Below are 26,453 nucleotides of genomic sequence, written 5' to 3' on the forward strand. Positions count from 1 at the left end.
CGGTGGATAGGAACCGGTTCTCATCCATACGAAAAAAACTATGTCTAGCATCGTATTATATCCAGCCCGTGCCTTCGGAAATTGTACATTCTATATCCGCGGAGAGTCGTTTATAATACGATGAAAGAAATAACAATTCGTCCATTTAAAACATGCTAATTCACGGGATCCAGAAATCTGATAAATTGGTCGGATTTAAGACTGAAGGGTTAATTTAGCTTATTACTGAACCAAATCTTGTTTATTAATCAAAATTCATCTACAGAATAAGTAATTTTTTTGTTAGAAATGAGATTTTTATAAGCATAGCTTTTCTGTAATTAGGTTTGGTCCGTCCGTAGCGATAAGCTCTTTTCATTAATTTAAGCATGTCACTAGTAAAATATAGGTTTTTTAGCCAAAAAGATGAATACTCTGGAAATTCGACCAGATATCATTTATTTAAGCCTATATAAAGAGCCCCACGTCTTTATTTAAATCATAAGTGCATGGCCTAATTTTTTTCATATTTTACAATAAAACCCTCTATTTTCCATAGATCTAACATCATTTCAACAAGTTTTACTCATTTATTTTATATTAAGTTCTTTTAAATCCACAATAAAATTAGTTTTTTTTGTATAGAAATACATTAATTAACTAAGATGGCATTCAAAATTTAAAGTAAATTTCAAAGTATATAAAGATTTTGAAAAGATTATTATAGCAATTCAGATTCTCATACTGGAATATGTCACTAGGACGAACGAACATTAACACTTATAGAATAATCAAAATATATGTTCTAAATGTCAAAACAAAATTGGAGTAAATTTGTTGAAAAACTGAGTACGGACATTCTTGTAACGATTATACATTTGCCATGTTTTCTAAATCATAAATACTTAACTACTACAGGAATCACCATGCAAAGTTTAAAATCAATAAGACAAAACATGCCCAAGTTAACGGAAAAAAACTATCTGGACGGACGAACGGACTGACACTATTTTCAGAAAAGTTTTGCTTTTAATAGACACATCACTTTGAATTTATAATTCATAATTAAAAATATGTTTATAAATATGTTTTACAAGTATTACAAAGACCTGTTAGTTCCTTAATTTGCACAAGATTTACAAGAACGAATCATTTAAGAAACAATCACACTAAGAATTAATTTTATTACTAAAAAGCTTCACGGATTTTTAATTTTTCAACTTGCGGATTTTTTAAAATGAATTTTATAGTTTAAAAACATAATTTTACATCTTTTTTCAAGAAAAAAAATACACTCAAGTTCAAATGCAATTTATTCTTTAGGCCATGCACTTATGATTTAAATAAAAACGTGGGGCTCTCTATATAGGTATAAATAAATGATATCTGGTCGAATTTCTAGAGTATTCATCTTTTTGGCTAAAAAACCTATATTTTACTAGTGATGTTAGAATTGTCCTATCTAATTTATGTATTATGAGATGATTCCTGTAGTAGTTAAGCACAATTTAGAAAGCGTACAAACTCTGCAATGGTTACCAGAATGTCCGTTCGTCCATTTTAAATATGTTGATTTTTAACTTTTTTAACAGCTAATTTTCATGTGATAAAATCATTCGATTGTTCTGATTTTTTAAATACTGATTTCTAGGACAACCAAAGTAAAATTTTCCAATAATTAATTACAATTACAATAATAAAGTCCTAAAAATGTTAGTAACAATATCCTGTATTTAAGCAGATTTTACACAAATAAATTTACTTAAAATTTTGTTTCGACTTTTGTTCATTTTAATTCTAATTATTCAGTTCTGACACTACAAATGTTATGTTCGTATGTCCTACCGTTTCAGGGCTTAGCTTTTATGTCATCCTTGTTCATCAATTAATAATTCTTTGTCTTAAAATCTATGGTTATGATACAATCTTCTAATGTCAATTTTATTTTAACAATTAAGTTTCAGTTTAACAATTTATTAGTTTAAGTAAATAATAAATAAGTTAAGATTGAAATCAAATGACACAAATAAATTATAGTAATTCAAATATTACATATAACAAATCCATAGTATTTCTAACAATAAGTCAATTAAGTACAAAAAAACATATTAATAGTAAAAATAACAATTTTCTAAATTCTTTCTGCTCAAAGTTTAAGCCATTCTTCTAAAGCAAATCTAAAAATTTATTAAATCAGTTATATTCTATTATATAAAGCAGTAAAGTATTTAGTTTGTAGTTAAGATTTCGATAACAAATGAACTTATTGAGTTCTCTATTCTACGAAAAATTCAAAAAGATGTCAGAGTGGTTTTTGCCTTTGGGCTATTTATTTTTAGAGAAGTCTTGGGATGGTTTGAGGCTGTTTTTTTGGTTTTCCTATTACTATGAATACAGAGCTCCTAGATGTTAGAGGCGCTGCCGCAAGTCCATATATAGTAAGCAAAAATAACAAGCAAAATCAGATTAAAAAGAACAAAAAAGTACATTTAACTTTTAGAGAAGCGTGTTCTAACTGTTCTTGTTTGATAATTTTAGGTTAGGTAAGGGTTAGAAACCTAAAACCAACACTTCCATATTATGCTACATCGTTACAGGATTTGTCAAACTAGCAGGTACATTTAGATGTACCAATCAAGACATTCAGATGCGATGTACGTAAACTTAATATACAGAATAGCTTTCCTTCTATCAAATCTTACCTCGTTCCAGTGCTGACTCGTTCTAAAATAATTACAGAAGTTTAGATATAGCGATATAGCCTTAGATAAACAATCCGTAGCATAAGCGTAATTGATAGCGGGCCTGCTTGCTGTTCGGGGGAGATGAAGGTTCGAGTCTGGAGTATTGGGTAATGGTATTGCATTAGCACGCAAACGGGCGCAGCACATTACAATTGATACTGATAGTTAGGACTTACAGACAAAAGTCGTGCCAATATCTTAAGTTTAAATAGGTTAATATTAAGTAACTAGAGGTCTTAGGTATGGGGCAATGAACGATAAATTAAGACCCACAATTATGATAAACATAATTCTCCTTTTGACATTAGAGATATTGTTGGTAATGATTCTGCTTCCTTGTAATTTAGACCTTAACCCCCAAAGTTAAAAGGCTCACGAATGGCAGAACAAGTTTAAAAACTTTATGGGAGCAAAAAAATTTAAACCCATTATTATGGTAAAACACTTGAGAGGGAAAGGTTTAAACAACTGTATCTCCCCATCGCACTGTCCTTTTGCCGACTTTTAATAGGGTCATTGAAAATCAACTAATGGTGTGGTGTGTATTAGCACAGCTAAGTAAAGGTGATTAGTTATTTATCGCATCGTATTGTAAACAGCTTTCCGCTGTTATAAAAATATACAATTATAAGATTTAAACATTTTTTTGGGCCCCGAGATGCCGAAGGCACGGGCTAAAAAACTGGTTTTAAGTTTATGGTTGTACATTTTTATATTCATAGAAAACTGGATATAGTACGAAGCTATACATGATTTTTCACTATGTCTTAGAACCGGTTCTAATCCAGCGGATAGTAATCGGTTTCGAAGCCATGCTGGAAAATTGTTTACCTATATCAGGACCACAGGTAGGTGCATCTGTTAGAAATACTGAATAGGGTAACAAACTGGTTATCCAACTCTCACTTTTCTACATTAAGGGGGAGGTAGGTTATTTGTGCTAAAATTCCGTAAAGGTTTAAGTTTTTAGGCTTAAAAACAGTAGTAGAACGATAATATTCACTAATTATTTTTCACAAATATTTTTGTCTATACCTAGTTCTTTTCAATAAGGAATACACATTTTTTTAGTTATTATTATCTTTCTACTGCTGTTTTAAGCCTTTAAAAAACTCACACTTTTACGGAATTTTAGCACAATCTACCTCCCTTTTATAATGAATACGTGGATATTGTCAATACGTTCATACGGGAGGCAAATCGTTGAATTAGCCAGCTGGATGAAACACTTTATCAGGGTATGCAAGAACCTCTCACAATATCCACGTATTCTATATCCATTAGTTAACAAAGATGCCAACATCCGTAGGTTAGCTATTATCAGTGTTGCGGATCAGGATCCGCATTTTTTTGAGTCCAAGGATCCGGATCCTGGGGTATAAATTTATGGAAAAATCTACCTAAATTTATATAAAATAGTCACTTACAAATTTTGAAATATCTGGTAACGTAGTAAAGATCAGCTGATTCACTTCCATACTCTTCTCTCTAACATTGTATATAATCTCCCCTTCCGTTTTCGTCGGGAAAAATTTGGTGATTTTATTTTTATTGTCAAGGATCTGGATCTGGATCCGCTCGGATCCGGATCCGCACTGACCAAATTTGGAGGATCCGGATCCGCATACAATCAATGCGGATCCGCAACACTGGCTATTATTGTACTTAATTATTGTTATTATCTACCTAATCATTAATGTAGTTCCTAATGATACTGGAAATAAGGCTAAAAAAATTTCATATTTCTGATGGACATGTGGACTTTTTGATAATTAGTTGCTACACTTTCTAAATTATACCTAACTGTCACAGGAACCATCATGCCAAGTTTAAAACCTATAACATGTCTAAATAAAATATCCATTGTGAAAGTACGTACGGACAAACCATTTGGTAGAAAAATTCGCTTTCAAAAATACAAAAAAAATTCACTAAAAACTAAGGTTTTCCTACATTGAAAAAATTAGAAGGAGTTTGATTTTAAAACTATGAACTTTTATACCTTACAAAATTGTTGAATTTCCATATTCTTATCAATATGAGTAATAGGGATTTCATGATTTCCTAAATAAACATACTGTAAGCTACTCTTTATTTTCATTTATATAAGACTAGCGGCTTCGCCACTAGCCTCTAGGGGCTTTGCCCCAAGAGAAAATAAAAAAAAATTGGAGATGCAACCACTTATTTCGAACATATTTTAAAAAAACAACATATTTTGGTGCTGCGAACCATAATTTATGGGTTCCCTTTAACGCTTTCTTTTCAATATTTTAATCATTTTTTGGGGGGTGTCCCATCCCCCAAGAAAATAGCCTAAAACCACCACAGGACCAGTATGTACATTCCCTGAAGAGCAATATTCGATCGGTTCAGTGGTTACCGAGATCTTAAGGGACAGACGGACGGACGGAGAGACAGACATCATTCTACATTGTATTATAGACTAGCGGCTACGCCTCCCCTAGAAGCCTCTAGGGGCACTTAAGGTAGGAGAGGGAAGAGTCGACCTCATCCCATTTTAAATTTGAGTTTCAAAAGAGTAAAAATTTTTTTTAGGGGGAGAGGGGGGTGAAGACACCCTCCCCAAAAATAGTTTAAAACCTTCCCAGGACCTATAAGAAGCTTCACTGTAAAGGAGAACAATATCGGTTCAGTGGTTAGCGAGATCCTTCTGGACAGACAAAAAACGCTTACTACTTTATATAATAGGATATGCTTCTGAAATCTAAGTCAACCAATGCCCATTTTTAATTTTAGTTTTAAAAAGAAAAATCCTATTACTTTTTATATAAGGCAAGATCATTACCTGCAATCAGGTTTGCCAAGTCCTTATCTACCCAACATGCACCATCCACCTCTGATTTATCTGTAATGTCAAATGTAAATTATTATTCATTACACAAGGTCTTTTTTTTAATAGAAAAATTTTTAAGTAAATAAAAATTAATAATTCAGGATATTTATTTGAACACCTAGTAGTTTCATCTATCTTTCACGTATGCCTAGTAAAAATTATTAGTTCAAGTTATAAATTAAAGTCCTCGATAAAAACACTCCGTAGTGGAGAAAATTCATGGTAATTTTTATTAACTGCTTTGCTAAGGTAATGTAAATTCAGAATTCAATAAATCATATATAGGATGATTTGATGAAAATGTTTTAAAACAAACTTTTAAAAACAATAAAAATATAAGAATATTTGTTTTTCTTACCTTGAATAGGATTAAGTCACTAAGTGTAAGTTTCAAACTTAATTGTTACAGTAATGAACAGTAACTACTAGGCCAATGAACCAAATTATCCCGACATTAAATTAAAAATTTACATAAAAAAATAATTAATACCTACATTTTTTTACCTAGTTTCATTTCAGAAGCTAATTCAGTGTAGGAGTTTTGTAATCTAAAACCAATTTATGTTATTAATGTATAAATGGTTGATGTTAAATCAACTATTCAGAACCGATTTTTGTCCACTAGACATGAAACCGGTTTTGAAGCCATACTAAAAGAAATTGAAAAAAATAAGGTAGTAAAGAACGAAGTGGTGGCGTTTTGGTTGTCCCATGGTCAACACATACGGATAGACACGATGGTTATTTTTTTGGAACTCCTCAAAACCGGTTTTTACTCAAGTGGAAATAAACCGGATTTGAAAAAACTTACTTGATAAGGTAGTAAAGAACAAGATGATGTCGTTTAGGTTGTCCCATGGTGAGTACATACGGGTACACACTTTCCCAAGCACACAACAACTGCTCATCTGATCCACCTTAATCAATAACTTCAAATTTCCAGGGATCTAAAGTGATAAGACAATTGATGATGTACATCCCCAATGATGACACACAAAATTACCCTATGTGTAGATTAATATTAGTGGTTGAAACGTTTGAACACTCAACTTAATCAACCAACCAATCAAAGTGAAGTAAATGTCCCTAAATTTGTTAAGCCAACGAATAAGAAAACTTTATTATAAAACTTTTGGGACTAGTGTAAAAAACAGGTATTGTCCCCTCTCTCTGTCAAATTTCATACATTTTTTTATTAATAATATTTCTTAATTTTACACAGCCGTGAGCCGTTGTAGAATTTAAGCATATTCAGAAGGAGCCGGCTGCCATAACTTCGACATTTGCATCGGCAAATGTTACCAAAAACCATTTTTGAAATTTTTAATGCCAGCTGAAAACGGCTCGGAGTTGGTACATGGGGCTTGTGGCGTATTTGCTCTGAAATGGCCAAAAAAATGGCTAAACTTTTTGTTCGATTAAGGGAAAATAGACGCTATAAGGATTACTCTAATACTCATGCCAATTCCCCCCCCCCCTTGATAAATAGGACTCAATTTAAGAGCAAATTTGGTGTTGATCAGAAGTTATTAAAAATATTAATTTCATAATGATTATATTTTCAAAAACATTAATATATAAGGCAAGTGTAGAAAACAAGGCATTATAAAAGAATAAGAGCAAACATTGTTATCACTAAAAATATTATTCAACACTTCTAAACAAAATATCTGCTTTTCCTTTTTAAAATATAAATATCAACGAGTATTACATTTTTCCCCATAAAAAATCGTCGGTTGTTTTGTCGGTAACTTAGTCGGTAACTTAGTCGTTGAGTTTTCAACATAACCCTTCAACGAATAAGAGATGAGAAATCGACAAGAAGTTGCTGAACTATTATGCTTTGGACCGACGAGCAGACGCAATTGAATTCTCAGGGAGTGAGGGGACATTGGGCTGTTTGTTACACTATTCCCTGAAGTCTTATATTAACGTTTGCTTATTATTTGGCTTAAAAACCGTGGGTACTTTGGAATTTAAAATGGTTGGTTCATTTAGTTGAGTTTTCAAATGTTTCAACCACTAATTATAATCTACAGAAGGGATATTTTTGAGTATGATCATTGGGAATGTATATCAATTTACTCTCATTGTTTTTATCCCTTTAGATCCCTGGACATTACAATTATACTTCATATATCAGGATATGATTTTAATACTTTGAAAAAAAGAAAAGATATAATAAAAATCCTACTCAATGAAAAAAAAAATATTTTAAAAATCGAGCCCTAATTTTGAAAGGCATAATAAAAAGATAAGAAATTTTGAGATAAAGATAAAAATGTGTATCAAGGATATAATTCAAGTTTTACTAATAATCTTAACATACAAATTTTTTATAGGTTTCGTTGATTTTCATTTTATTTGCATGAAATAGGAGACAAACGGACATCCTGTGACTTTTGTATAATGATTACAGCTCTAGAGTAGTACTATATTAATATCATACTAGCGGCTAAGCCCCAAGTGGTTTCTAGTGGCACTTGAGAGAGGGGGGGGGGGGTTGAATTTAATAACCCAATGTTTTATTTAGATTTTCATTTTTTTTATTGGGGAGATTTCTCTTGGGAGGGTGGTGGTACCCTCCCCCAAATTAGTTATAAACCCAGGACCCATAAGAAGCTACTCTATGAAGGAGAACCAAATCAGTTCAGCGGTTAGCGAGATTTTTTTTTTTACAAACAGACAGAGACATTTTATACATACTTACATTTATAGGACTTGATTATAGAACATCGCTTATAACATTGTACCTTGTTGAAATAGAAATCAGTATTCCAAAAATCAGATGAATATGAAAATTTTAACATACAAAAATTTTCTGTCAAAAAGTAAAAAGTACTGACTTTCTGGTATAGATTATAGAGTTGCTACGCTTCCTAAATCGTACGTAATTGTTTTAAGATTCATCATGCAAATTTCCTATTTGAATTAACTAAAAGAGCTAACTGTCCCGAACGGACGGGCCAACCCAAACTGGGAATAGTCCCTTTCGTGGGAAAACGTTATTTTACTGTAATGACTAGTGTAATAAACAGAATAAATTTTGGGGTATAGTTCCTTTCGTGGCAATGCCCCTTAAGAAGCGATTCATCGTATTTTTAAACTGGCTTTTGATAGGTTATATTGGGTTTGGTGATTGCCCCACAGGGTTAGGCAATTGGCCCCGAAGGGTTAGAGCCCCCCACAGGGGCTAGAAATAGGAGAGAAGCTACTGTGAAAAAAAGAAGAATCGCCCCTTAAGGAGCGTTGCCACGAAAGGGACTATACCCCCCAAATTATACTGTTTATTACACTAGTCCTTACAGTAAAATAACGTTTTCCTATTAGTTAGTTTAACAACCGTGTAAATTTTTATTAAATTTTGATTGATTGGTTCATTTAGTTTAGTGTCCAAACGTTTCACAAATCTCTAACTACAGAAGGGGTAATTTTGTGTGTCATCATTTGAGATGTACGTACATCAATTTATCGGCCATTGTGTCTTATTCCTGAGGCGAAATGCTACCTATAAAGATGCTACGCTGATCTAGAAACAAGAAAATGCTCTTACCAATAATTAGACCAGTCTCCTCACAAACCTCTCTTAATAAAAAGGTAAATCATTTACACAAAAAAAGGAGGAATGAAAAAAGACAATAGTTATTTCTCGCATCGTATTATAAACAACTTTCCGCGGATAAAAAATGTACAATTATAAGATTAAAACTATTCTTTTAGCCCCCAGATGCCGTAAAAACCTAAATTTCATCCTTGATACTTCTATATTTGACAGAAACCTAGAACATTCTAACATATAAAAACTAACTTACGTGCTAAAGTTCTATAAAAATACATTTTAACAAACAAGTCTATAATTTAAAAAATTACCTTGCTAACGCTTGAAACAGTGTTTCTCCTAAAACAAAATTACTTTATTATTACAAAATATCTATACTATTAACCGTAGCTTTACATCGGCCATTGACAAGATAAAAAAGCCGCCTATTTATTGCATGAATTGTAGTTTAAGTCCCAAGTGAATTTGAAAGTAACAAAACGTTTGACATAATGAGTACGCGTATTTATTTATGTGTGTGTAACATATCCTAGTTACATAGTTGCTGCGCTACAGAAGTAACTACCTTGTTCAATATGACCGCCAGGTGGCACCCATGTGCTTGGAAATGTTCGCATGTGAGCTGCTCTACGAGTCAACAATACTCGACTAAAACATATATTTAAAATCAGTTGCGTGTATAGGATTTTACTAGAGGGGGTGCACGAAGCGCGTCTGATTAAAATTCAGGTGAACCCTTTTTAATTTTTAGGGTGTGGTTTAAGATTCATAGCCCCCTTGGCTGTTTTAGGGGGCCGGGATGCAAAACGTTCTAAAGAGGGTGTAACTATAGAAGGTTGAAGTTGGTAGACAACTAGGGGGTGTATCAAACTTTCTTAATTTTGCCAGATGGGTCGATACAAATTGAAAGAAAAAATCAAGACGCTAATTTTAACCTACCAATTAAGAATCCGAATCCGCTATTAAAATATGGATTCCGGATTCGGATTCCAAAATTGACCAAAAATTGGGCGGATTCCGGATTTGCATACGGATTGCCAACCCTAGTAAATACAATATAACCAGTCTGACATGGCAGTTATTTATACTAGTACACTGGTTGTTAAAATACCGCGACCCAGACTCGAACCCATAACCACTCAACAGCAAGTGCTTACTTGTCTGAAGATTGAAGTAGTGCAACAACCCCAACATCTACACCACGGCTTGATATCTCAGCTGGTAGTTCAGATATACCTTCCTAAAAGTTGACTGGTATAGATCGATTTTTAAAAAAAGGTCTGGAGTTAGTTTGAAGTAAAGGTTTTATAATTTATTTCGTAATATATTACCTACTAGTGGCTGCGCCCCATATAAGGACATACTTAAAAATTTTTAAGACTTTATTATAGAGATACTTCGCTTATAACATTATACCTTGGGGTAGTAGGAATCAGTATTCCAAAAATCAGATAAATAAATAATTAAAACAAATAAAAAATTATTGTTAAAAAAATTTAAAAATATTGTGTTTTAAATGGACGTACGCTCATTCTGTTAACGATTATAAAGTTGCTACGCTTCCTAAATCATACCTGTTATAGGAATCATCGTGGAAAGCTTGAAATAGGACAATTCTAACATGTCTAAATTAACGAAAATAAATAACCGGACGGACGGACCGACCCTAATTATAGAAAAGCTTCGGTTATTAAATCTTTTAGCTTACCTTTGATATTTTTAGCATGGGACAGAAAGGTGGATGTTTCAACATTACTCCGCCATTTTCTTCAGATTATATATCTTTTATACAATCAGCAGTTGGAATTTATGCAGTTTACACCAACAACTAAATTATTTCGGGAAAAAAATCACAAAACCTATACATGATTTTCAGCTGTCGATAATGGGCAACACTTAGTAGAATTTACGTTTTTTTATCTGCCCCCAAAATTACTAATTTATATTTAATTCGCTTGTTTAAGTTCAATTTTCACCCCCTTAAAGTTACCGAACAATCATATAAGAAAAACGAAGATTATTAGTTTAAAATTTTAAACAAGTTTGCTTTTATAAAGTTCTTCATAAAACCACTCCTGAAGGGAGTTAATCAATGGCTATTTTTATTAGGTATTTTGCTAAGGTCACGGAAATTCAGCAAACTAAATCATATATAGAGTGGTTTTATGAAAGACTTCATAAAGTAAAGTTGTGAAGAATTTAAAAATATGAATATTTGTTTTTCTTATTATGGATGAGTGTAAGCACTTAAGGGATGAAATTTGAACTTGAAATTTTCAAACTTAAATTTTTCAAAAATCTGATTTAGTTGGATTTTAAAAACTTTTTTCATCTGTGATATGTCTAGGTGACCGCGGGTACGTAAGTGGAAAACTCTTTTGCATGCAATACATACAAAAACTTGGGATAATGTCTTTTAAGGTATTTTCGCTATTTAAATAAATCATTCTTGAAGAAAAAAGCAAAATATGTTGAGTCTAGCTACACTTCTAAATGCTTTGTATAATGATAGCCTTGTTTAGATTTTGAGAGAATAAGTTTATCTTGATCTAAGGAACATGTAACATATGTCGTATTTCTTTCTTCAAAACTAATAATTACATCAGTGTTTATTTTATCTTAATTTTAAAGACTTATGGTAAAGGTGTTCATGAGGGGACGTTAAACAATAAATAAATAACACTGGTACCCAAAGTTTTAAATTTACATTAACTTTTTCGTTGGCTAAAAAAAGCTTTAGTAATTTTATTTAATTCTGATTGGTTGGTTCCAGACTAGTAATGTTAAACCAAAATGATTTTTTGTTTATTTCCATCGAAAGTGACCACATTCATAAACTTAATTAGTACTTTAGGTAAGGTTATATTGGGTAGTAGCCAGGGTTGTCATTTTGGGCGGGCGCTTTTGGGCGGGCAGTTTTGGGCGGGCGGTTTTGGGCCGCCCAATATAAGGTCATTTTGGGCAGTTTTGGGCACCCCCCTTTTGGGGGGAGATATAAAGGGAAGGGGCTTAAAAAAGAGGGGGGGTGGGCCTATTTTTTGGGTGATATCCTTATACTAAAGTAACAGGATGTGTGTCTGTTTGTTTGTGTGACTGTGTGTTTGTACCGAAGGATCTCGCTAACCGCTGAACCGATCGGGTTCTCTTTAACAGGGTAGCTTCTCATAGGTTCTAGGAAAATTTATAACTATTTCTGGGGAGGGTACCATCACCCTCCTAAGAGAAATCGCCCCTAGAAAAAAATTACACTCCCCAAAAATAAACTAAAAATAAAAATGGGGGGAGGAAACCCAACCCCCCCCCAAAAAATTATTCCCCCCCCAAATTTTTTTTTACTTTTTCTTTTCAAATCTAATATACCTAATAATTGAATTATCAAATTTGACTCTCCCCTCCTCAAGTGCCCAAAGAGGCCTCTAGGGCCGTAGCCGCTAGTTAACTATTTAAATTAGTAACCTTTTTTTGGTATCTAGAATAGGATTTCGCTAACTGCTGAACCGATATGGTTCTCCTTTCCAGTGGAGCTTTTATAGGTCCTGAGATGGATTTAGGCTATTTTATTTCTAATAATAAGTCTCGGTATGGTTTTAGGCTATTTATATCCTTTTTATATGCTTTTTACGACATTTGCCCAAAAAGGGTGCCCAAAACCACTTTTGGGCGCCCAAAACCCGCCTAAAACCCTTTTGGGCAATTGGGCCGCCCAATATCAAAAAAAGTGCCCAATTCGACAACCAAGGTAGTAGCCCAGCAGGGATAGGGCATTCCAGGTAGTAGCCCCGCAGGGTTATTATAATGAAATAAGATTAACCTTATTTCATTAGTATTCATATTTAGGCATTGCATCTGCACACCCAAGGAAAAGTCTATCCTTGTCAGAACCCTCAGTCAAACTTACCTACAAGAAAAACATATCCTGTATTATGCAAACGGCTCAATTGTGATAGTCTTATTTATATACATTTGGTTTAATCTTTATATGTTTTGGCAATTAAGATATTTTTATTCACCTTTCAAAATTAAAGTTCTTTTCTATCTTTTCCAGATATTACTGGAGGGTTAACGTTTATATTGTGATAACCACATCCTCTACAAGTAATCTTTAATACTTCCAGAGAACAATGTTAGGTTGCGGCTGTACAGTCCTTGGTTGATACACAACAATCAACAAGGGTAAGTACAGTTTCTTTCAATGGTACCAGAGCTTGTGAAAACTAATTCACTCTGCTTGCTACCTTTGGACAGTAACAAACATTCTCTAAAAATATCTCTTAAGTGAATTAACGGTCACCCGTAATAAACAACGGTCACCCGTAAACAAACACCGGTCATCCGAAAACAAATAAAAACGGTCACCCGTAAACAAACAACGGTCATCCGTAAACAAATAACGGTCATCCGTAAATTAACAACGGTCATCCGTAAACAACAACGGTCATCCGTAAACTAAGACGGTCATCCGAATAGTTAATCTGATTTATCATAAATTGAAATGATAAATCATTAACACAACGGTTTCCCGTTAAAATAAGAGATAAAAAGGAAGTGGCATCCACACACCTTACAAAATGTCGATTCAAAAAATGTTAGTTAACCCTCCGGACTTAGAAGAATGTGAGAGTTATGCAGAGTTCAAGAGGCGGGTCAATGCATGGAAAACTATCACCCATGTTCCAGAAAATCAACGAGGAGCAGTGCTAGCCTATAACCTGACCAACAAATCCAAAGAGGACTATCCACGAACAAGAGCACGTGATTCTAAGTACCTTCCAGAATTGATCCTGAGTATTTTCTTTCAAAATATAATAGGTCACTATCAATAATTAATATATTGACGAAAAAATTTATGTTTCACCACTTCAAGTAGAAGAAAAGTAAAAAAATGTCCACCATTTTTCGTTAAAATTCTATCAAACGTTTTGTTGAGTTCGGGGTGTCTTTAATTGTCCATGTTGTCAAATGATAAAAATTAAAAAAAGTCAAAAGCACATTTACTATATCTCATATGTATGTTTAAATTAATGCTAATATGGATTAATTTACAATCTATATAACACCAGTATTCGCATATGTATCATCAAATATCCATTTTATTAAAAGAATTAGCTTCATAAAAGTTTTCAAAATCAATTAAAATACCTAAAAAAAACATGGTGAAACATAAATTTTCTTGTCAATATATTATTAATATATGGTGACCTATTATATTCTGAAAGAAAATACTTAGGATCAATGCTGGAAGGTACTTAGAATCATGTGCTCTCGTTCGTGGATAGTCCTCTTTGGTCCGGATCTTCAAAATCATGTGTACACAGAACACAATGAAGAAACATTAGGAGATGATAAGGAAGGAGTTAAGAAAGTACTATCAGTCCTAGATAAATACCTAGAAACAACTGGCATAGGTAAAGCGGCTGAAGTATGGGATGCTTTCATAGACATCCAAAGAAAGCCTAGCCAAACCATAAAGCAATATGTAGGACACTATGAAAAAGTCCTTAAAGATTATGAATCAAATATAGGGCAGCTGTCTCAAAAAGGTAAAGCTTTGCACCTTTTAAGAACAGCCAAGCTCTCAGATTCACAATATGAAATGATAATGGCAATGGCTGGAAGTCACGAAGAAGATAAACTCTTCGATAAGATCAAAGATGCAGTAATATGCCAGCTGACTGACAAAATCAATGATATCAAAGGACAGTCCCGAGAAGTCAGATCAGAAAATGCACTACTGACTGACAACCAGGACATATCCTCATCTATGAACAATCTAGATATTGAAAACATAGATGAAGATATACTTGCTGAAGGTCATGCCATGGCAGCCAGCTTTTATAAAAAGCAAGCATGGCAAAAGAAACAGCAATTGCAAAACCAACTTAGGAATCAATCAGGAAGCAGACAACAGCAATTCCGACAAGGAACATACCGAGGCAGGGGTACATACCAACCAGCCTCTAACACATACAATTCACAACAAAGTAGATACAATAATGATGGCCAAAGATGTGATTTTTGCAGAGCAAGATCACACAACATCAAAGATTGTACCCAATACAAAAAGGCAAGAGAACAATTCTTTAACAAAAAGAAAAACTCTGGTGCAGGTTTCTACTCTGTAAATTATGCAGAAGAACAAGTAGACCAAACAAATGAAACGTATGAAGAAACACCAGAAAACAATGATGACGGACACAATGAACAAGGCAGTATCTTCTTATCAGAAAACTTCTCTGATTCAGAACTCAGCAGATTCACCACTGAAGCTCTAAACTGTGCAGCGCTAGACACCTGCTGCAGCCGCACAGTTTGTGGAGAAAAATGGCTGAGTATTTATCTCAAAAGCTTACCTAGTCATCTCAAAGAGAAAGCTATAGGCCCTCTTCCTGCTAACATAAACTTCAGATTTGGGAACAATCAATCCCTGACAGCCAATGAACTCTGGCAACTCCCAATTTACCTAGGAAACAAACTCACGTCAATAGATGTGTATATTATACCATCTGACATTCCTATGCTAATGTCCAAAGCAGATCTACAAAAATATGACGCAATATTGTACATGTCACAGGACAAAGCAAGAATCAATGGACAAATGGTGGAGCTGAAAACAACCTCAGCTGGCCATTTCATTGTTAACTTACTTGAAAATGGAGAAGCAGGTGATATCCTATACGTGGATGAAATTTTTGCAGTAAACTTGCTGACTGCAGATCCTAAAACTCAATTTCAAAACTTGTGTAAATTGCACAGCCAAATTGGACATCGTCCTAAACAGGCTTTCATAAACCTGCTGAAACATGCCAACTCATGGGATCCATCTTTCTCTGCCATGATTGACAAAATCATTAGCAAATGTGAAGGATGTATCTTGCGACGCCGCAGTCCGGACACTCCTGTTGTAGCTCTAACAATGGGAAAAGATGTCAATGATGTTGTTGCCATTGACCTAAAAGTGCTCAGGAATGGAAAGTACATTCTGTACATGGTCGACACTTTTTCAAGATTCACCCAAGCAAAGATCATTCCCAACAAACAACCAGATACCATTGTAGATGCGATATTTGAAAAATGGATCTCCTGGCTGGGAACCCCAACCAAATTTATCCATGATAATGGAGGGGAATTCAACAATGAACAAATGCTCTACCTATCGACCAAACTTAACATAGAAGTATGCAGTACTGGGGCTAATTCTCCATGGATGAATGGAACATGCGAGAAAAACCATGAAACAGTAGACAACATACTGCAAGCCTTACGGCAAGATTTTCCAAAAGTGCCATTGGAAACTCTACTTCTATGGGCCCTGGTAGCAAAGAATTCCTTGCTAATGGTACAAGGATTCAGTCCTTATCAAATAATGTTTGGAAAGAATCCTAAACTGCCAAACATTATCACTGATCCTCTACCCGCATGGGATGACGAGGACATGAGTGGAGCTCTCAAAAACCACATTGAGTCCATGAAAGCAGCAAGAGAAGCTTTTGTCAAATCAGAAGCTAGCAAGAAACTGAAACTTGCTCTGGAAGCCAAGATCAGAACAAACAACACCGTATACTACAACGGTGACTGGGTCTATTTCCGTAGAACAGGCTTTGAAAACAAATGGTTCAAAGGAAAAGTGGTCTTCCAGGATGGCAAGGTCATCTTTGTCAGATGTGGCAGCTACTTTTACAGATGCAGTGCCAACAGAATCATCAAGGCAGGAACAGAGCTTGCAAAGACACTTGATGCTGAAGATGTTGACACATCTGCCAACAATGATGATATCCAAACATCTGGCCCTCCCACAAATGCAGGGAACAACAACCATACACCTGTTACGGCAGAAGAAAGCCAAACATCTTCTACCACAAATGGAGAAAACAACATCTCTAATCCCACAGAAACAACTCAAGAAGAAGTGGAGAACACAACTCCTCTTCAAACACCAGAAACGGAGCAAACCCAGCTAAATCAGCAACAAACATCAGACACTGAGCAAACCCAGCCTAATCAACAACCTAACAATGCGTCAACCCCCCAGCAAATTCCACCTAAAGCTAAAAAGCAATCTGAAAACACACCCATCAGACTGCGAAAGGATGATGTCATTGAAATCAAGCTCAATGGAAAGTGGACAACTGCAGTTGTCAAAAGTCATGCAGGTAGAAAAGGAGGAGTCAACCAACACTGGTACAATATTGTACTAGATAATGGAGAACAAATATCTTTCGATGCATCCAAAATTGAATTCAAGAAATCTACTCATGAAAATGTGCTAGCAATGTGGATTCATGATGAAATTTTTGCAGCAATCGTTAGTCCAGAGAAAACTAAATCTCCGGAAGCTATGCAAGCAAAGCTAAATGAGATTGAAAGACTCAATGAATTTGGGGTATATGAAGAAATCCCTGATGAAGGACAAGAAACCATCTCCACAAGATGGGTCCTGACCAGTAAAGCAGGTGAAATAAAAGCAAGACTAACTGCTAGAGGCTTTGAAGAAGAAAGCAATGTCAGATCAGATTCCCCAACGGTCCAATCTACATCAATGAGATTCTTACTCATGACAGCAGCATTGAAAAAGTGGAAAATACAATCCACTGACATTAAATCTGCTTTTCTCCAAGGTAAAGTCCTTGAAAGAGAGGTGCTAATTAAACCTCCAAAAGAAGCACAAAGAACTGGAGTGATCTGGAGATTGAACAAGTGCCTGTATGGCCTTAATGATGCTTCCAAACAGTGGTATGATGAACTAGATTCAAGGTTCGATAAACTAGGGTTCGAACAAAGCAGCCAGGACCCTGCACTGTACTACTACAAGGAGAATGATGTCATTGAAGGAGTAACAGCCATACATGTAGACGATTTTATGCATGCTGGCAGCACCCACTTCAACGACAATATCATGCCAAAACTTCTTGAAGGCTTAGTCGTTGGATCCACTGACTCAGGTGAATTCACTTATACAGGTTTTCACATCAAACAAAATGATGATGGAATCCTGCTGGATCAGGAGAACTACCTGAAAAGTATTGAAATCCAAGGTTTAGACTCTAAAAGGATCAAACAAACCAAGAGCCCTCTAATAGAAGAAGAAACGACTCTTCTGAGACAAATAATGGGCAAAGTCAACTGGGCTGTAAGGGCAACTCGCCCAGATATGTCATATGACACGGTCTATCTTAGCACACGCTTTCATAGAGGGACCGTAGATGACATCAAGGAAGCTATGAAATGTATCAAACGTTTGCAGAAACTTAATGTCACAGTGAAGTTTCCAGATCTCAAAAACATTGAAGATCTAGAGATCTGGGCATTCAGTGATGCTAGTCATGGAAACATCAACGATAAAGAAGAATCTGTTGGTGCACACATGATATTTGTAGCTAACAAAGAAACAGGAATGGCAGCCCCAATATGCTGGAAGGGAGGCAAACAAAAACGAGCCTCACTCTCCACCCTTGAAGCAGAAACACTTGCTATGCAAGATGCTCTTAACTCTGCAATAGGTGTTCAGCAAATTGCTAAACAATTCTTCGGAGTGCAACTCCCAATTTTTGGAGTAGTTGACAACTACTCAACCTATGAAGTGGTCAGAAATAACAAACCAGTTTCTAACCCAAGACTAAGAAGAGACATCTTTGCAGTAAAGCAAATGCAGAAACAAGAAAGAGTTGAGAAGATCTTTTGGCTCGAAGGAGAGCACATGATTGTAGACTGCATGACAAAGAAAGGCAAGTCAGGAAACAAGTTACTTGAAGTCATAGAAACTGGCTACCTCGGAGATGCTATGGCAGCAGCCAACACATCTGAGTTCGTCCTGACCTATGATCCAAAACAAGACCGTGACAATGATGCCATTGAAGTTCAGTGGTAAACAAAAAAAAAAAAAACAACGTCGCTAATGAAAAACAATATTCATTATCTTCTTTTTTTTCAGACCCGCTAAAAATAAGCCATATCTTCTTTTAGATAAAATTACAATGTAAACGGAGAACAAACCAAACGTTTTCACCTTATTACAAAAACATGCTCTACCTGATTAATCACACTTTTTTTTTTAGATTTCCGAAGCCAAGAAACTTCTACAGAAAACAATTATCTCTGCAGAACCCCATTAATAAAGACAAATGTATTATTTGTAAATATTATATATATATATGCAAAAAAAAAAAAAGAGAAAACAAAAAAAAATGATTAAAAAAAAAAATAATAAAAAAAAAAAATATATTATTTTTGTGTTAAAAATTTACTCAGTAGAAAGTTAGTTTACATCAAGCCTTCATCCAGTGCATAGGTGCACAAGGTGCACATATTTGGAATCAGACCAAATTGTGCTTTATTCTCAAAAAAAATTATTTTCCCTTTCCCACTTCCAATCCGTTCAAATCAATCCCCCATCCCTGTTCCATTTTCTCTAAACATCCAAAAATTGCCATTCCAGACCCCCAGAACTTTTCATACCCAAAAACAAAGACGACATTAAAAAGGAAAACAAAATTCACGGCATTCAACTGAAAACTCTGGACAATTTCTACCGCGACGAAAGTTCCCCGCAACAGAGAACGACAATTTTATTGCATAAGAAATGGAAAACATTTCAATGCAAAAACACATTTATAATAATTGTAAACATCCTCCATTTAAATCACAATTATAAAGAACAGCTTTAACCTACATTTGTGAAAACAAATCGTCACAAAAATAGGGAGTTTTTATACGACGAAAATTTGTCCACGTCTGAAAGTGTACACTTTGAAACCAGAGTGGGAAAGCAAAGCACACCAAACCAAACTTGAAACTTTATTTATTTCAATCAAAGAAAGAGTAAACTTATTTTTCTTTCAGTGATCATTCCCCGACAAAAAAAAAATAAAAATCTGTTTCTATGTTGCAAATTTTTTTTTCTGGAAGATACAAATGTTTATTTGCAGTAAAGAAAATACCCAGCTTTATTAAAAAAATTAGTCATAACTTTTTTTTTTCATACAATTACGATTATTAACTATTTTGGTACTTTATATAACACAAAATATAAATTTACTGGTTGAATAAATACTATTAAGAAAATAAAGAAAATACAATTCTTTCTTTTTCAGATTTCTCTGAAGTTTTCAACCAAATAAAAATGAGTGACAGTGAGTCCAGCACCAGCCCCATGGAAATCTCGTGGGCGGAAATAATTGAAGAGGAAGAAGCAGAAAACTCAGGAAAAAAGGATCCTGATAATAATTCTTCAGGAAAACAAAATCCTGACAATACATCTTCAGGAAAACAAAATCCTGACAATACTTCTTCAGGAAAGCAAAATCCTGTCAAGGAAACACCCCAAAGAAAGAAATCTTTGGAACAACATCAAGTTTCTAAAAGAAGGACAAAAAGTGAAGTTAGGCCCACTTCCAGGGATACCAACAATTCTGCAAGAAGAGTAAGATCTACTTCTGGTATACAAGACAGAAAACCAAGATCTAAGTACAATTCTGGAGACCTGAAAGAAAGAAACAGGACCAGAGAGAAATCTAGAAGTGGAAACAAGGACAGAGAGTATGACGGCAAGAGAAAATACAGCTCTCTTGACTCAAGAGACTCCAGCGGTAAAAATAGAGGAAGAAATAACTCCTCTACAAATTCAAAAGATCCAGAGCATCAAAAATATCTGGATCAGCTCTCCAATGCAAATAACAACGAGTTAGATCTAAGATCAATCAAAGATTACAATGAAGACCACATTGTAGTTACAGATATGGACCTAAATGGAGCAGCAAACAATATCCTACCAATAGTGGTTCATCAGATGAGTTCAAACTCCATGCAGGAGATGGTGTACAGAGTAAATAATATCATAGCAAATGCTGCTGCTATGAAAGATACATACCTGACAGTCATGATTTTTCAAAGATTTTTTCCTGTGCTTGGATGCCAAAGAGTTGAGAAAATAGCAGAAAAAATAACCAACTCTATTTTGGAGCAGCGTGAACAACTTCTCCTCCCTCCTGAGAAAAGAAACCCAGCAATCAAGATCAACCCAAACATCTTTAAATGTCATGTTACCTTTGCCACCATCACCTATACACCCAGCTGGGAACATCTGTGGGACGAAATCAGAGAAACAAACTACAAGCTAAAGCTACTGAATGATAGACTGGAATCGAACCATTTCAACTGCCACATTTGGCTTACCAAACCTGCTGGAGCTGGAAGAGTCCAAGTAAGAGGACCATGCTACACAGAATTCATCAGACGGGAAGGATTAGGAGAAACTCTGAATGAAACAGGTATCAATTACATTTTAAAAGGCCTGATTAGACATCATGCTCATGGAGTAGCCGGAAACAGAAGCCCTGCCAGGAATGAGGACAAGCCTGTCCCTCTAGAGGCTACCAGTGGTTTCATGATGACCGAGCAAAATCAGGATAACCGTTGGATTGATCCTTTTATGGCTGCTATGGCGGCAAGGATCTATGAACAACAACAAAACCAAGTTGTTGTCATTGACCAAAATGTTGATGAAGTCTTTGCTCATGACCTCAAAGATGCTGAAACCCAGACAACAGCAGATGATACAGAGACTGTTATTCAACTTTTAATAGCTAAGAACAATGCTCAAGAGAAGATGATCAAGCTCAAGGCTGAAGATGTAAAGGTTCGTGATGAAGATATAAAGGAGTTGGAAAAACAAATATATTCCTTTTCGAAAAAGCTAAGAAATAACCAAGAAGAAGTTTGCAGAAAAGTTGAGAAACATGAAGAACTGGCAAAAGCTTACCAAGCCAGGATCAACAAATTGGATAAAGAACAATCCAAAACAGAAGAAAAACTCATCTTTTATAAAGAACAATATGATAGAGATCAGTCAAAAATCGCAAATCTCAAGAACTCTGTAAACAAACTCACAGAGGAACTACAACAAGAAAAGGGCAACTTGGAAGAAGAGGTTAAATATTTAAGACTGCGCCTAGAAGAGAAAAACAACAAACCTCAGCAGGAAGAAATCAAGTTGAGGAGGCAAGTTGAAGACTTGAAGCATGAGTTGGCCTGCGAACAAGAGGAGAGCGAATCCCTACAAGCTCAGGTGCTTTCCCTACAGAAACAAGTGGAAGCTCTCAAAAAGAAAAACAAAGAATCTGATAAACAAAATTAAAAAGGAAGAAATAGAATTTCTATAAACAAAGATTAGAATAAAAGCAAACTACCAAAAAAAAAGGTTCTAAAAAGAAAATTAGAACAAAACAAAAAAATAATTATAATGACTATAATGAAATAAGATTAACCTTATTTCATTAGTATTCATATTTAGGCATTGCATCTGCACACCCAAGGAAAAGTCTATCCTTGTCAGAACCCTCAGTCAAACTTACCTACAAGAAAAACATATCCTGTATTATGCAAACGGCTCAATTGTGATAGTCTTATTTATATACATTTGGTTTAATCTTTATATGTTTTGGCAATTAAGATATTTTTATTCACCTTTCAAAATTAAAGTTCTTTTCTATCTTTTCCAGATATTACTGGAGGGTTAACGTTTATATTGTGATAACCACATCCTCTACAAGTAATCTTTAATACTTCCAGAGAACAATGTTAGGTTGCGGCTGTACAGTCCTTGGTTGATACACAACAATCAACAAGGGTAAGTACAGTTTCTTTCAGTTATGGCATTACAGGTATAGGCCCCTGCAGGGTTAGCGTCCCCTTAATAGGGTTTAAGCATAGAGGACCCCCTCGCCTTATTTTTATTTAAAAAATAAGGGCTTTACCAATACCATTCACTTGTAAGAAAGCATCAATATTTAGGAGACAAGATATTTTAATAAAGATTTAAACACTTTCCTTTGGTACAAGATGTCCTTGTTATTGTCTGTATTGATGTTGTCATGGCACAGCTCTTTAATTCATGCAACTTTCCCCCAATAGTTCAGGAATTAGAAAGTTAACACTTAAGCTAATATATAACATATTATCTTGTCCTTGTATAAAAATAAAGCCTATATACAAGAGGGGGGGGGGGGGGAGTTTTGACACATTTGCGTAAACAGTGAATAAAGGCATTATCTTTGAGGATAGGTTATTATAAATAAAATCATTCTTATATGATAAATTTTCCCAAGTTTTAAGATTTTTTTTTAATTGGCCTCCAGGTGGTCTTTGGACAGGTAAAAGTAGGAATTTAAATATTTTTTTAAACTTGGGAAAATTCATCATATAAGAATGATTTTATCTTTTAACCTATCTTCTTAGTCCAAAGATAAAGCCTATACTCACTGTCTACGCAAATGTATCAAAACTTTCCCCCTCTTAATCCGATATAGCCAATACACAACGAAACAATGCACTATTATCTCGCAGAGTTGCAGTGCACAAAAATGCGCGAAAACCCCTTAATTTACGCGTGTTTTAGTCAATCAAACTTTTCATGCGCAGGCATAACATGCAAGTCAAACCGTTTGGCAGCTAACAGTCTTCGAGTTTATAGATTTTTGAGATAATCGATCCCCAGGAACATTTCGCCGTAAACTGCACCAGATCCAACGTATCAAATTGGTCCAGTGGTTATGAATTGACACAAACAAGACATTGGGCCAAAGTCTAATGAATTTTCGTAACTGTGACTTTAGCATAGTGTTTAATGAAAAAAAATTTAAATTGTATATAAGTGCAAAAATTTTGGCTTAAGATCAAAAGATACAGACAGAAATACATACATCCTGTTACTTTTATACAGGGATGGGACTATGGAAGGTGAATCAATCCCCCTTCCCCCCCAATTTGTCATATATAAATTCTGCCATGTTGGCTTTTTCATATTGGAGGAAAACGTAAGATGCAATTTACCACTCCCTCCCTGAATATTATATTAAATAAAGTTTTTTAGTTTGTATCTTAAGATTTCGACAACTACTGACCGATTGCGTTCTCCATTTCAGGGAAGCTTCACATAGGTTACGGGATGGATTTAGGCTATTTGTTTTACTTTCCCTACTCTTTTGAATATATGCTAGGGGCGCAACAACAAGTAGAGTATAAAGTGTATGCATGCCTGCCTAGCAAGCACTGGGAAAAATCCACAGGGTTTCTACATTTTTGACCATCAGCAAGGTAAACCAATATTCTATTGTTTAAAGATTTACTTCATTTTGTACTCAAGAAAAAAACGTAAGATTGGCAAAACTGTTAGATACCTTACCTAGTAATTTGAGTGATCATCTCGTGAATGCAGAGCACCATCCGCTTGTAATGGGATGCGATACTCTAACATCCAAGGATATTAGGTTAAGTAACAGACAACCAACCCCTTGATTGCACGACCTTTAACTGAGAGGTCCTAAATCTAAAATGTACATGTCCTAATATAAAATGTAATATATCTTTGGTTATTACGCAGTGTCTGGCCGAGATTCGAACCCTTAAACACCCCGTCGACGAGCGGATGCGCTGCATGAAGTGCCAGTGTTATTAACATTGTTTTTATTACATAAAACAAACTAAAATTCGTCATATAAAGCTAAAAATTCAGATTTGCATCTGAATGTGGAAAAAATTCAATTCTTGAACTCGAAATTTGAAAAGACAGAGAAGCTATTATGTATTTTTATTTTTTAACGTTTTATTAAGTAAGATACTAACGGCCAAACCCTTGTTATAAAGTGGCTGCACTTATATAATTTAAAAAATGAATAAATATTGAATTACAAAACGAAGCATTGTCCTTGAAAATTTTGTAGTCACAGAACCTGACATTTTTCCTATTTAAGATTATCTTCAATTCAAGTATCTAATTGATAAAAAAACAATATAAATGTCCTCTTATTATCTTAATACGTATAATCTATATGCTTTATAATGCAAAATTAGGTATATAAAATATTTTTACAAAAAAAGGGAATTTTGGAGAAAAAATCTGAACAGGTATTTTATCTAAAAAGCAGATCCTAATCGTTTAACGAGATCTTAAGCTTTATTCAAAAGGACAGACAAACATACATCATTCTACCGTAAATTATAGATATACTAGCGGCTTTGCCCCTAGCCTCTGGGGCTTTGCCCAAAGAGGTTTGATCAAACTAATTTTTCGTGTTATAGATTTTTAAGGAAAATAAAAAAAAAATTTTGAGGGGGGGATTTTTTTTTTATAGGGGTGGGTAGTCGATCCCACTATTTTAATTTTATTTTTAAAAAGGAAAAAAAAAATTTTGTGGGTGGGATTTTTCATTTTTTGGGGGGGGGGGGTTATGGGTGTCCCACCCCCCCCCCCCCCCCCCCAAGAAAATAGTTATAAACCTTCCCGGGACCTATGAGAAGCTACCCTGTAAAGGAAAACCCGATCGGTTCAGCGGTTAGCGAGATCCTTCGCTACAAACAGACAGACATCGTTCTACTTTGTATTATAGATTACATTTATATTTCCTTCAATACTGTTTCAGTAATCCAAAGACATATTTATATTTTCTGAAAATTAAACTTTTAAAAATACCCTTTAATAATTATCCTTTTATAAAAAATAAGACGGAATAATGAACAATTTATATTATAATACACTTTAATATATAAGATTTAAAACTGTGGAAACAATACAATGGTCTATGTAGTATTATTTATTTAGTTTAAAGCCCATAAAATACAAGTTTAATATAATGCAGTTAAAGTAATTTCTGAATGTATAAAGAAATTCAAATAAAAATAAAAGTAAAAAAAGCAGTTTTAATAAGTTTAATAAGATATATTTGATATGCTTTTAAATCAGCCCTGCTAATACCAAACTTGTATCTTAAAGGCTGAGTTTCATCAATTTAAGTTTCTTATAGATGCAAAATGAATTTTTATTTTTTTACCTTAATGAGAAATAGCGATAACATATTATTTTTCCATTTAATAAAAATATTTTTTATTTAAGTGCTGAAAATTTTTGAGTAGGTAGTAAGCAATAAAGATTTTAAAATTTTCTATTATATTGAAGCAGCTAATTATAAATCTCACATTTTAAAACTATCAATTAAGTACAAAAGGATAAGAATACAGGGGGAGGGAACAATGGGTGTGGCAACAAAATGTTTTCTTACATTTTACCTTTAAGCTTTGGAAATGTTAGGTACTTTTAATGGGGGACTAAACATATGGGTTTATTAAGAGTTTTGCTTTTATCCAGGGATGTATATTCTGCACAAGATTCATTTTTTTTCGCCTGCTGCAAATTTTTATATTTTTTCCCCTTCTAGTTTTTTCCAGCAAAGAAGGGGAAAAAATAGAAAATATTTTTAAAACTCTTTATATTATTTATATTATCACCCCTTTCAAATAGTCTTTTATTTTTCTCACCAAGGAGGGG

At 34.4% G+C, this 26,453-nt stretch overlaps 1 protein-coding gene across 3 annotated transcripts; it reads right to left on the minus strand.

The window, feature by feature from the left end:
- Nucleotides 1-1,937: 1,937 nt before the first annotated feature.
- LOC145326208 (m7GpppN-mRNA hydrolase NUDT17-like) lies at nt 1,938-25,593 on the minus strand. Of its 3 annotated transcripts, none has more exons than XM_080169375.1 (17): nt 25,535-25,593; nt 24,837-24,902; nt 24,172-24,239; nt 22,961-23,015; nt 11,653-11,729; nt 10,848-10,906; nt 10,297-10,379; nt 9,705-9,787; nt 9,451-9,478; nt 9,134-9,165; nt 6,392-6,497; nt 6,085-6,128; nt 5,533-5,592; nt 4,726-4,787; nt 3,555-3,633; nt 2,682-2,703; nt 1,938-2,156 (listed from the first exon to the last, which is right to left on the minus strand). In XM_080169375.1, the coding sequence occupies exons 2-17, from the start codon at nt 24,866-24,868 to the stop codon at nt 2,126-2,128; spliced, it is 921 nt and encodes a 306-aa protein (XP_080025501.1). In that variant the 5' UTR covers nt 24,869-24,902; nt 25,535-25,593; the 3' UTR covers nt 1,938-2,125. The 3 variants fall into 3 exon arrangements, with proteins under 3 accessions (XP_080025501.1, XP_080025502.1, XP_080025503.1); XM_080169376.1 differs by having other exon boundaries at nt 25,524-25,582; XM_080169377.1 differs by lacking the exons at nt 24,837-24,902; nt 25,535-25,593 and having other exon boundaries at nt 24,168-24,227.
- Between the last annotated feature and the right edge of the window lie 860 nt (nt 25,594-26,453).

This window comes from Acartia tonsa, chromosome 8 (genome assembly GCF_053477335.1).
Source record: "Acartia tonsa isolate MP-2025a chromosome 8, ASM5347733v1, whole genome shotgun sequence".
Taxonomy (NCBI): Eukaryota; Metazoa; Arthropoda; class Copepoda; order Calanoida; family Acartiidae; genus Acartia; species Acartia tonsa.

Excerpts from the sequence above, each read along its gene's own strand:
- LOC145326208 (XM_080169375.1), bottom strand. The coding sequence starts at position 24,868 with ATGTCAGGTTCTGTGACTACAAAATTTTCAAG. Across the intron at positions 10,907-11,652 it reads TCTCTCAAAATCTAAACAAG|AAAATGGCGGAGTAATGTTG; the intron begins GCTATCATTATA and ends TATAATCTGAAG. Across the intron at positions 5,593-6,084 it reads AGCTTCTGAAATGAAACTAG|ATAAATCAGAGGTGGATGGT; the intron begins GTAAAAAAATGT and ends TTGACATTACAG.